At 41.0% G+C, this 12808-nt stretch overlaps 2 protein-coding genes across 2 annotated transcripts in view; one reads left to right on the top strand and one right to left on the bottom strand.

Moving 5' to 3' along the window:
• CDAN1 (codanin 1) overlaps positions 1-2260 on the top strand; it is a 34809-nt gene extending 32549 nt beyond the window's left edge. The window contains exon 28 of the mRNA XM_058806181.1: positions 592-2260. Coding sequence (XP_058662164.1) covers positions 592-717 — 126 coding nt within the window. The 3' untranslated portion in view covers positions 718-2260. The remainder of the gene's footprint in view (positions 1-591) is intronic.
• Positions 2261-3529: 1269 nt separating this feature from the next.
• The window catches only part of STARD9 (StAR related lipid transfer domain containing 9), a 92356-nt gene continuing 83077 nt past the window's right edge, over positions 3530-12808 (bottom strand). The window contains exons 25-34 of the mRNA XM_058807665.1: positions 12328-12525; positions 10999-11182; positions 10343-10489; positions 9597-9702; positions 8865-9007; positions 8561-8625; positions 8267-8472; positions 7788-7867; positions 7249-7407; positions 3530-6167 (exon numbers count right to left, since the gene is read on the bottom strand). Of these exons, the coding sequence (XP_058663648.1) occupies positions 6066-6167; positions 7249-7407; positions 7788-7867; positions 8267-8472; positions 8561-8625; positions 8865-9007; positions 9597-9702; positions 10343-10489; positions 10999-11182; positions 12328-12525 (1390 nt within the window). The 3' untranslated portion in view covers positions 3530-6065. The remainder of the gene's footprint in view (positions 6168-7248; positions 7408-7787; positions 7868-8266; positions 8473-8560; positions 8626-8864; positions 9008-9596; positions 9703-10342; positions 10490-10998; positions 11183-12327; positions 12526-12808) is intronic.

The following is a 12808-nucleotide window of genomic DNA, read 5'->3' as shown; positions in this document are numbered from 1 at the left end:
TTTGGCTGAAAGCTGTACTTGTGTGAATCCACCATTGCCCATGCAGTGGAAGCATTTCCAGAATTGCAAACCAGTTTGGAGACCAGCTGGCTCAGTTAACCAGTTCTCAGTTCTAGCCTGAGTGTGCTTGCTGCTTTCCAGCTGAGAATAATGTGTTGGGGAGTGTCTTAACTGACCAGTCTTGCACTTATATCCCTGTGCCTCCTACCACCAGAGTGTGAGAGCAGTTGGAATGTTCTAGAGGAACCTCACTATTCTGGCCACAATCAAAATGTAGGAATCAACCCAAATGCCTTGCTAAAAATGGACAGTATTCCAAGGCTGAGCATTTGCAGGTTGGAGCAGTTTTAACCATTTAAATTGTGGCAGTGATCTTGTCTGAGAAGGGGTGTGGGCATCAGAGGGGAGACTGGGAATGTCTGCAGGCATTCATCATTGCAGCCAATTCTGTAGTTCCTCTAGGTTTTTGCACTGGACAACCATCAACATGTTTAACCTTGTTAAACATAAATTTTTCTTTATGGAAAAATTAAGTCAGTCTCTTTTGTTTCCATTACTAAGGGTTCTCTGGTTTGTGTCTGTTTGTTGCAGGATTTTGTAAAAGACCTGAAAAGGCTGTCCCAAGTATTTGTATCAGAACATCAGATGGAGGAGCACAGGACTAACCCTTGTGAGCTGACCAGACAATCTCTAGCTACTATGACCACACAAAGTTAGCAGAGGTGGACTCTGTGGACAAAAATTACTAGTGAAGATGCACATGGAATTGTCAGTGTTTCTGAAAGGACTGGGAGCTCTTTGCTGGGAGCATACTGAAGCTAAGCGGCCACTTAGTGCAAAACCTGCATTGGGCTTTCTGCCATGGTGACTCTGCTGAAGGATTCGCATCAGCAAACGGATCTCCAAGTCAAAAGTCTTTTAAGCACCTTGATTGCATCTCAGAGCAGCTGTTCTTTGGACTCAGAGACACTTTTTGTATTTGTGCAGCAACAGCTGTGACCAGAGCCAGGAATCAACTCAAGTTACTTTGTGATCAGAGAGATGATTTCTTGGTGGCTGTATCTTAACTCAGTGTGACTTCTCATGCTGTCTTTTAACAAAGCCTCTACAGTCAGAGGAAGGAAGAGGTGAACCTATATGACACAGAGATGTGCCTATATTTATTTTTCATTGTAAGCTCAGTGTTGAAGGTTTGATTGTAATTTTTTAAGACTGATTTTAAAAGTTAAACCATATTAGATAAATCCCCTAGACCATTGATGGCATTATTCCTAAAGGATGCTTAAGTATTTTTCCATCTCTTATTGGAAACAGAACTTGCAATTCCCAGGGTTTTTCATAGAAATAAGGAATAAAATATCTGTTTATATTTTTTACTGAAGACATATTTTTAAGACACTTTTATAGTTGTGAACATGAAATCTGGCTGCTATTCACTGGTTTTTTATAATTTTTCTTGCCTTGAGTTTGGGTTTTATCAGTCAGGAAGTGCTGCAGCAAGAGAGCAACAGCCTGGAAAAGCAGACAAAGTGAAGAAGCACTGTGATGTTCTCTGGAGAGTGGGTTTTGAAAGGGGCCCATTTTTTGGAGGACAGTGGGCATTTTCTGCCCTTACAGACAGATGGTCACACCAAGAGTGTGACCTCCTGTTCATTTCCTTCTTCCCAAGTATTTCCTTGACCTGAGATTTGGGACAGGGACTGCTGGTGAGTAGCAGAATATATTTAGGTGCTCATCAGCTGTCTCATGGGATTGCCTCCCCCTGCCCCAAAGCAGTGAGGACATTATTTCCTTTTGTCTAGGAGTGTCCTATTTCTGTAGGTTTTTCCAGAAAGTGAGTTCTGTGTTACTTAAGAACAGTCTCTGGACAAGGTGAAGCCCAGAGCTGTTTAGCTTGCTAATTAACTAACCTCTTCCCTGTACAAGGTGAGAAAAGGTAACATCTTGGAGTTAGTTTTTGAAACAAAACTACAGACAGGACTGATTAGGTAGAATTGTGGCTTCTGTTAAAATATGTGATACAGAAAGAGAAATCACAGGGGCACATTAGTGTCTGACCTATATTGTAATTTTTCTTGTCTTGTTCACTAAGCACTGTATTGAAAAATTTGGCAGGTTCCACCTGCATTCCTCTTTTTAGGGGCTTTCTGAATGAAAAGAGTTCCCAAAAGTAGGCATGCTGCAATACAAATACAAATGGAACAATTCAATGCAAATTGAAGAGCAAGTACACCATATCATGCCATACCTGCTCCCTGAGGCTGAGTATTATGTGATGTTTTGCTGCAGATTTCATTTGAAATTGTTGCCATAATAAACATTATTAAATGTCTTGTCTTGTGTTCAAGGTGTCAGTATAAAACCTCTTGGTATTAGGCTGAATAACAAAATGGGAACCTTGCCACAAAGCATGGGGCAGACAAAGTGCAGCACAGACCTCCTGTCTGGCCTGTTGAACTTGTGCTGAAATAGAAATCTACTTTGCTATGTAAGGGAGGGCAGGGTGGTGAAAGGGGGAGAAACTGGAATCCATAAGAGTTTAAAAAACGTGCTCTTGATTCTGGCATGGATTTTTTTTGGGTGTTATGGAACTGCTTGCATAGCTACTATGGTCACAGCCATCTTCATGAACTCAGCATACTGGAATTATCCTTCTCTTTATTTAAAAGGTGACCAAGCCCCAGGAGCACTTTCCAGCAACCAGAGAACACAGTTGTGCCCTATGGGGCTGGAGACACTTGTGCAGTGGGACCCAGCAGGTAAGAGAAATGCTCCTGTTTCTGTGTTCTTATGACTTAATGCAGTGATGCTGGTTCTTGGGCATCCACAGCCCCAGGCACATTTGCTGTGTAAAACCAGATGCCTCACTCTGTATCCAAGGCCCAGGGGCAGGGTGCAGCACAGGTTTTCTGCCTGTGGACACCTGGCTGTGGGACCATGTGTGAGGACACGGCCCTGCTGCCCCCGGGCTGGCGGCTTTCTCTCGGTGTGAGTCCCTCGGGCGCTGTCCCTCTATTCTGGGCACTGCTGCTGGTGCCAGAGTGCTGCAGGCAGGAGAGCAGGAGCTCACTGAAAGCCCGCTCTGAGGGTTGGCCTTTCTTCTGCCAGTCTTTCCTATTGCAAACTCAAAGGTCTCAAAAGAAAATTAGGAAAAATGATGTTATATTAACTTCCTTCTGAATGTGCTGCTCTGGGGAGTTGTGTAACAGGACTCAGGAAGAAGCTTCACCCAACATTTTTTTTTTTTTAATAACCAAACAAAACCCCCTTTGCTTGGAGAAAGCACTGTCACAGAACCCCAATTTAAGCAGTGACTGGCTTCTTGATTCCTGTGGCAAAAGTTCATATTCCATGCTCATTCCTCAGCAGGTAAGTAGGAGACCTACATCTGTTATCTCAAACTTGCCTTTGTGTTGATTTTCTATCCAGCATAGTTCCATAGATGGGTATCTTAGCTGGAGCAAAATAAGGTGAGGCACATTTTCTTGTGTAGAAAATACCATTTATTGTGGATATGAAAATAGCAACCTTGATTTAGGAGCAGAGATGCAACCCTAGGTGGTACAATATAATTGGTTTGATCATCTGCTGCTCAGCAGTAACTTACAGGAAATTGGTTTTTGCCTGTTGTAGAGAAACAAATTTGATATCTGCTGGGCCTTTGTTTCTTTCTTCCAAGCAAACCGATGCCATACATTAGCAAGTACCAAGAAATGTTGTATTTGCAAAAGAAAACATTCATATAAATAGGCTTTTTAGTATCAATTGAAGACTGTATTAAAAAAAAGTTACAATACTGATAAAAATAAAACTTAGCTTTGATAGCATATAAAAACGCTTCAAACCAAGCATATATAAATAACTTAATTTGTAAACGTAGAAAAAAAATTTTAAGTATATATAAAAATAAACATCTGATGCACTGTACAATAAGACACTATCCTTCATAGGCACTGGCATCATTGATCAACAGGAGTCCCCCAAGATGTTTTTCCTACAAAACCTGCTTTATCACTAGTGCCATGTCCAAAATAAAAGGGAAAAAAAGCAAAGCACTGAGCAAATCTGTTGTGGGTTGTATGAAGACCTCCCCTAGCTCCTCTGGAAAGCTACAGGAGCAGCACTGGGGCGACAGCCAATATCCCATGCTGCTGGTTCTGCTCATTTTTCCTGGGGCTTTACTGTTCTGCCTTGTCTGCTCTTCCTTCTGGGTTTCCACTGAAGGGAGGACATTGACACGTTACAAATCTGGAAATTTGTCATTTTGCTCAGTTGCAGAAAACTCTGACAGCTTACCCATTCTTGCTTGAGGGGCTGTAAGATGTGTGATGCTCAAAGTGAACCATGCTGTGACTCAGGCTTTTAGCAAAAGGCTGCACCTCACCAAAAAAAGAACACTAATATATTGGTGTTAAGATTGTAGCCATGACTAGCCAAAGATGAAACAAAGCAAATATGTAAGTGAAAACTTTTGTCACCCTCCCTGATCTAGTTAGAGGAGGAAGCCTTGGGCAGGTATGTATCAAAACTGCTATATTTTTAAGTATCAATTCAAAATAGCTATGGTCTTTTCATTTAAAACTCACTGTATTAGTAACAGGAAGTAACACAGAATCTGAGAGCCAAAATTACACCTGTGCAAAAATAGAGTAAAAGTAGATCTTGGCTCTTGAACTCAAAGGTGGGAAGTGCAGCTAACTTCACCATGTGCTGGGAAAACTCACCTTATATTGAAAGTAATGGTGTGAAAGTAGCAGGCACTGGCTGCAGTGGGGTGGATGCTTGAGTACACATTTCTCACTTGACAAATTCAAAGTGCAAGACCTTCTTGAACAATGTGGGCTTTTTGAGCTAATGAAAGCATAACACAGCAGCTTTTATTGCTTAGATATATCTAAAGTGATTCTGTACTGTTGTGCTGAAGAATTAAATGAAGGTATTTGAATATTTGAGGTGGTTGTGGTTTTGCTTAAATTTAGGAACATGTGAACCAGCTAGGGAATTGTGTTGAACAAACATGTAAAGCCTGACAGCAGCATTGTTGGACTAAGTGCCACAGAAGTCCCATGAGGTAATTGAATGGGAAGAGTCTGTATTTGCTACAGTGAGACAGCTGGTCACATTATGAACAAAGTGTGACCAGGCTATATTTTCAGATCCTAATGCATTTGGGTGCAAGTGTAGAAGGGCTGATGGGAAAAGCCATTATGGAAAAGTGTTGGAGCTACTCTTACTTGCAGGACTTAAATTCTAGGAACAAGCTGATTACTGAGTACTAACCTATCTGTGACAGTGTCACTGTGTAGAACGGTTTGGTTTCTTTGTTTGAAAGCACCTGATTCTGCAGTACAGTAAAACTGTGTCCTGAGGTATGATGGTGTCTACTGATGCTGCATAGTGTAGTGGCAATCTGAAACACCTTACACTGGCTGCAAGCAGTCAGAAAATTCATGAAAAATTTATCCAGGGTGTAGGATGACTAGTGCATATTGCGCTGCTTTGACTTCCCTCTTCAAAGGGAAGGGAGCAGGCAGCCAGCTAAGATAAATGATTTAGCTACACAGTCAGGAATTCTGCATTTGGTACTTATCATTAGAAAGAGGCTTTGCAGCTCTGCTTAAGAGCTTGTAAAAGGTCTCAAGCCATACAGATACTGCTTCCAGGCTAAACTTACTTAAAGAAGTTGATCTCTGAAGCTGCTTGGAAACAGGAGTTAAGTAATATGCTGTATGATTCTGGCTATTGTAAAGCAAGGTATCTTCCTCTGCTCTTTATAGAGCAGTACACCTTTCTTGTCTTCCATGGAGGTTTTCCAGGAAACTGCTGTTTCCAGGAGAAGATGTTCCCCACTAAACTTGCTGCATTTCTTATAAGTGGTGTTGGCTAAAACAAATGATCCTTTTCTCTAACTGCACTTCCATAGAGTCCAGCAGTAGCAACCAGGCTCCTGAAGTGAGGCTTGGTGGTGGCTGCCTCAGGAGGCAGCATTTTCCATGGCACTTTCTGGCACTCGTGTGTCCCTGTGAGCTGTCAGGAGCTCTTCAGTGCCCGCAGGTGCAGCAGCACTAAGCAGTGAGCAGATGAGCCAGCTGAGCGATCACCAGGGGCTGCCGCTTCGCCACAGAGCTCAGGAGCCTGGCGGGGATGGCCGGGGCACCAAGGTCCACCTGCAGGGATTAGAGGAAAGGCTGCAGCGTGGAGTCTGTGCCTGCTTTAAGCAGAGCACTTCTCCAGTCTGGAACAGCTCTGATTTAATGAGGATGTGTTGGGCACAAAAGTAGTTAACAGCCAAATGCCATTATTGCTGTGTGGTTTGTGTCTTTTTCTTCTCAATGCTCCACAGACTTTCAAAACTTTGCTATTCCATGTTGCTTCTAGCAGGTATGACCCACATTGCTTTTGAGTTTGAGCTTGGATTAAAATTTACTAGTTTGAAACACACAATGTTGCTGAAAATGTGTGTGCATACACCAAAAGGCAATGTATGTGCATATATGCATAAAATGCATATAAAACTTTTAAATGCATATATAAATTTCACCTATGCATTATAAAATCCATGTGGTAATTAATGATATTTAAAAAAAATGTTTCTTAAGTTTTAAATAGGCGAGTTTAAAGGACTAATGGAATGTATTGCTACATAAGCATTTAAATAAATTTTATACATTAAAACATGCTCTTCTGGACATTTTTAAATACTTAGTACCCCTGCCTCGAAGTGAGCCTACTTTTCAAATAAGTCTAAAAAATAGATGATAAGATTATAATTTTCTTATTTTAAACTGGAATCCTAATCTTGACTTCTCTTTTGTGTCTATTAAGTGTGAAGAATTAAAGACTTTGGTTAGAAAAATGCACCAAATATTTTCAGGGATTTTGAAAATAGCATAACCCAAGGTGGACTTCCTGTGTCCACAGCAAGGTGAAAATGCAATCGAGACTCCCCATATTGGCTCTCCACATGAGCACAGCATATACTAAAATTGCTAATAAACCTTTGCAGAAGAGCTTGATATCCAAGGAAGCAGCGTTGAATGCTGTAAAAGCTTGGGAATGTGCTCTTAAACACAATCCTAGTAAGAGTCTCTGCATTGAGAAGTGTGAAAGAGGTGACTTTGTGGTCACTTCATAAGGTTCATGGAGCATACCATGATGATTGTGTTTTTTGTTGCTTACCAGCTCCTAAGTGTTCTGCTGTGTAAGAGCTTTTTGCATTCAAAGTTGGACGTAAAGAAAAATCCTTACCTGTGCCATGTAAATAACTCTGGTGATCTCTCTTCCATTCACTATGTCAGGTTCCAGTATCCAAGCACTTGGCAAAATCTCCCCTCTCACTGCTTCTTTACAAGGCTGAGGCATGGATGCATCATAGACAGACTGAAAAGCCAGGACAGACAAGTTCTCCTGCACATGACAAGGTGTAAAGATGTCAATTTGAAAAATATAGCAATGTTTTCTTTGTTTGCCACGAGGCATATTTCTCACATTGCTTACTTAACATGAAAAATTACTACTCTCTTATCTATTAAATGCTTTTGTCAAAATCCTGTGTGTTTGCAACCAGAATATACTGTGTGACACTTGTGTTACTCTCTGATGGGCCTTGGTTGGCAATTATCATTCACAAGGGTTTTACACATAATTCACTTGTGTGATGCTGGCATGTCTTTTCTTCCTGCTACACTGGCACTCCTGCAGATATGAAGACTGACTTCTTTCTCTCCTTTTTCTTTTAACCAGGATATCAGAACAACTCTGTGTTGCAGACAGAATGTTCACTTTACCTCTTTGGCTTCTGCAGTAATGCAGCAGAAATCCCGGGGCTGCTTTAGGTAACACAGGGAGGTATCAGTCACTATATATACTGGGAAAAAAAAAAGGAAGGGGAATTAGACTTTGATGACTTCAACTTGTCACAATTTTCCCCACACCCTACATGGAGATACATATTTTATTTTGACTTGCTTCCTGGGAGCAGAGCTCTAGTTCATATGCTATAATACATATTTAAAATGCTTTTTCAAGCTACTTCAGGTTTATCTTTACTTTCAAACTACTGTTTCTACCTGCACTCCACAGCAAGATGTGTTTAATATCAGCTTTGGAAAAGTCTTGCAGAGCTGAAGCTCCCATATTAAATAATGAAATTATTTATTTACACCTGAAGAAATGGAACAAGAAGCCTTTAACTTTCTTCCTGGCTGCCTGCATCCAGCCAGGATGGTGCTGGTGGTTGTCATGTGCTACATGTGAGGATACTCACCCAGGTGGATGTGGCTGGTTACCTTCTTGTGTATTCGAGCTGTATTGATAGAGCTGTCATAGAGATGCCTCTTGCCAGGATCTCTCACCAGTCCCCACACAAAGGGAAGAGGCCTTTCTATCACTCCTGCTCCCAGAAATCCATGCCTTGTTGCTGAAGGGAAGGCTTTGTAGTACACCTGCACCTCTTTTTCTGTACACTGATATCTGTCAAAGGCAAACAAAAGGTATTTGCCCTCAAGAGGGCCAGGTGCAGAGAAAGGCCTCCCCTGACACAGACCTGCCATAAACTTACTTCCACCCAGCTGCTGCTTGGCACGTGTAGAGGTTCCTCAGGTTCTGAGAGCATGCTGCCATTACCTTAGAAAACAATGACAAATGACACCAGCTTCACTCAAACATTCCAGCTAACACCCCACGCCCTCTTCTGCACCCCATGGCTACAGCCTGGCTCACTTTCACCCATCCTTCAAAATTGTTCAGAGTGTGTGTCGGTACCTGACAAATAGGTAACTGTTTGTGATGTAGGACAAGAATTGTCCCACCCATTTTTGCTACAACTTCCAGAAGGAATAAGTGAAAACTCTGTTTTTACTTACCTCAGTGGTAGCATTAGCCAAGATATGTTTGGATAAATCTTGGTATCCTTTTGTTGAATAGGAGTTGACAGAAATAGTTAATCCATGAGTGAACCTACAGCTGGTGCCACTTGAAGGAAGAGGTGGCTGAATTCTGCTGGCTTCTGCAGGAAAAAAAAAAGCCAGAGAGGTAATAAAAAAATTAAAATGTAACCCCAACACTCTTCTTAAATTGTAGGGACTTAAACTCTCCAGTGGAAGCCCCAATCCATCTGATCCTAATGAAGGAGTGATAACATCCTTTGCCTCGACATTCTGTGTGTTGGTAATTACACTACAGTTATATCTGTCAGTTTAAACAGTTATTGCCACATATAAGAAAATAAAATAAGGAAAAATAGCTTAACTGTTGAGGCTCAAAATAAGAATTTGCTTTTACAATTCTATACTCATTACAGATTTGGGCCCCACACCCCTTGCTTCCTTCCTTCATTCAAAATATCCTCATGTTATCTGAAAGCTGTACTTTGATGTTATCACATCAAAAGACCAGCTTCAGAGGAAGCAAATCACCATTTAATATTTAAAGAAATTCTAAGCAAGCTCTGGCTAGTGGTTGGTGATATTTTTCTGAATTCATGTAAAGGTAGGGACGTCCTTGCAATATCGAGATTCAAATTGATTTGCATAAATGATAAATCTCATTAGGCTCTGGGATGCAACTGAAATGAAGCAAATGTATCTTTTACTTACCAAATGTTGAATCCTTATGCAATTGCTCTAATGTATAAAGCTGACTATTTCTAACAGCTGAGCGACCTCGTGTATCCCTTGTAACCAAAGTATTTCCAGAAGAAACCTGATTTAAGAAAGTGCAAAAGTGGGAGTGTTCATTTGAAGTAGGAAAAATAATTTGTGTTACATGGGCAATGGAATATTAGTAGCAAATCTGCCTTACAAGGCTGGAAGCTTCTCTTTATCGTGAGGTAACCCCTTTGCCTTTCCCCTTGTTATGAAATGATACTTTAACTTGGGAAATTTAGCAAAACAAGTGTAAGGAACTAGCATGGGTGCATACTGCAAAAGTGACTTCAGGAAAGTCCATTCTCACACATAGAAACTCAAGTCAATGCATGTATCACTGAGGGAGTCACTCAGAATATCAGATGCCATCATATTTATCACAAGAAAAGGCCTGCTATTTCTAAAACATTTGACAGATTTCTGACAGTTACATAGGCAGTAGTAACTATCTGATTTTTCATCCATGAATTACAAATAAAACTCCCCGCAAAATAAGTGTCACTGACCTTTGCAATTACATTACAAAGTGCTCCCTCACCCCATGTCACTCCTCTGTGTACTGGTACTGCAAACTTGTCCTACTTCATAGCTGTGACAGAATTCAAATAATGTCGAAAACCATCTCTGTTCCTACACTATGCCTCTGTGCTTGAAGCACCAGGGGACATCAGTCTCACCCAGCAGTGGTTTCTCACCTGCCCTTCCTGGCGGCTGAAGTTACTTGCAGTATATGTGGCAGTATTACTGCTGTTGTAACCAGATGTTGGGCCAGAGGACAGGCTGAGGCTGGAGTCTGTACATAAAGTGCTCGTACTTGCAAGAGTCTTCAGTCTTGCTTCTTCCTGTAATAGGAATCACTGTATTGCAAACAAAACAAAACAGCACCAAAAACTCCCAGCACTGAAAGTTGAAAGAGGAATCTAAAGAAATCCAGTGTCTTCCAAGAAGTGTTGACACAAACTTGCCATACAGAAAGCATTAAATAAGCAGGTTTGTTTGAAAGCCTAGGATCACATAAACCGTAGAGTGAATGATCCTGTAGAACTTGGCAGTCTGGGAAAATGCTGCTTTTGCTGTTTTCTTCACATATAAGAGTTCAGACTATCAAATAATGCTAGGATGCTTTTAAGAGGAAGAAGGTTTATAGAAAGATATCTTTTCAGTCCCATTTGTTGCTCTTTGTCTACTTCTCAAGCCCCTGACTTAACTTGCTGATCAAATACAGTTGTTAAAGACTGAAGATTTTACTTTACCAGTGCAGCTACTCAATGCTAGAAGACCAAGTAAAAATTACATACAAAGAAAATCCTGAGAACTTCAAAACTATGTATACTTTCAATATAATGCTCACCTTCTGTAACTGAGAAAGTATTTGTTCCCGTATCCGCCTTTTTTCTTGCTCTGCTCTTTCCCTCAGTTTGTCCCTAGCTCTTGCAATTTCAGTTTTGGTTTCCTCTCGTGCCCTCTGATAGTCTCGGAGCAGCAGTTCAATGTCTGAAGGGTGCTGAATGCTTCTTCTTTTTGGTTCTTGAACTCTGTAAGGATAGACAAGTAATAGGAAACACATATAATTACTTGAAATACCATGAGAAAATCATATTTCAATTCAGAACAGGAAAACCTGCCAGAAAAGCAATTAAACCCCACCACATTAGCCTCCCAAAAGCTTTTCTTTGCTCACTGAAGGCTAAGTAGACATAAGCCTTGGAAAATTACTCAGATTGCAAGTCCAATTACTACTGAGATTACTACAGTGGTTTCCTAACCAGCTCTCCATATGATATAAGGTTATGGCTTTGGCATATCACATACAAGATTATTGTGTTGGGAAAATAACTGTCTCCTGACCACAAAGGAAGCAAAACATTTAGGGAATATTGTGGGAAACGAGAAACTGAAATTTTAAAAAGTGAAGTGTTGCAGAGTTTTTCTCATATTTAAAATTAAACTGAACTCTGTGGCTTCTAAGTTAGTGAAGCAGTGTTCTGGTTCCTGCCAGGGCTAATTTTGCTGGGAGGAGGCATGGCCAGGACACAGAGGTTATTCTGTACCACCTCACATCATTGCTGTGGTAGGGGAAAGGCACTCTTCTGGCAGAAGGGGTTCCTTCCAGCTGAGATGTGGCAGAGGGAGCCACCCCATATTGTCTATTGCCAGGGGGCTTTCAGTTTGAGTAATTTCTTTTCTCATATATTTTGTTATTAATGCTGTTGCTGTTACTGCTCTTTTTTTTATCGCATTGGTGTTTCCAGTAAATTGTTCTTATCTCAACCCATGATCTTTACCTTTCCTACCTCCAGCTGGAGGGGAAGGGGAAGCAGCACTGATTTTAGCAGAAGTACTAAATTGAAGAATACCAATTTAGTACTAAATCACAGCAAGTTTGGTCTCTAATCAGTCCAGAGAGAATACGTGGCTGTCCCCATCCATCATACACATATAATAAATTAGACACTTGTTATGGACAGAAATAAAACTAGATCCAATATTTTAATGAATGTTTTCCAAAATCAGGCATGTGTTTTTCCTGAAAGCATTTTCTAGCCCAAAGGTGAATGCACCCACACTGAGAAGAATTCTGCCCCTGAAGTCTCGGATGTCAGCAGGAACCATAAATGTGCACCCATTGTGAACACTGTTCATGAGCAGCAGGACTAAAGGGAGGTTTCCAATGCCCCACCTGGTGTTTTCCACCACATCTCTTCTCAGCTGTTGCAGATATTCTCGGCGTCTGCTGGGGAGATCTGGATCCCTCTGACTTGCATCCAGAGTCTGGGACAGACTCAAATGCTTCAGGGGGCTCAGGCTTCGGCTTCTTTGGTATCTTTGGAGCCTTTTTACTCTTTCCTTCCTCAGAGTTTCAATAGTTCTCATGTGTCTGTTAGAGAAACGTGATTAGAGTGACAAATCACCCTGCAAAGTTACATTTTCTGATTTTTTTAAGGACTTAAGTATTAGGTAGATTTTTAATGTAAAATTTTCTAGGAATCTAATACCTCTTTGTCTACATGCTGAGAGATGATGTAGAAATTCTAAAATGCCACTGCTTTTCTGACAGCAGGAAATGCAAGAGAGGGTTGTGATTACTGCTGGTAACAACTGAGAGGAAAATTGTGAATGAAGACTGATGTAGCTGCTTCAAAATTTTTGTTGCAACATTT

Source organism: Ammospiza caudacuta, chromosome 6, assembly GCF_027887145.1.
Source record: "Ammospiza caudacuta isolate bAmmCau1 chromosome 6, bAmmCau1.pri, whole genome shotgun sequence".
In the NCBI taxonomy this organism is placed as follows: domain Eukaryota; kingdom Metazoa; phylum Chordata; class Aves; order Passeriformes; family Passerellidae; genus Ammospiza; species Ammospiza caudacuta.
Note: the sequence above shows the minus strand (reverse complement) of the source record. Positions and strands in the feature narration are given on the sequence as shown.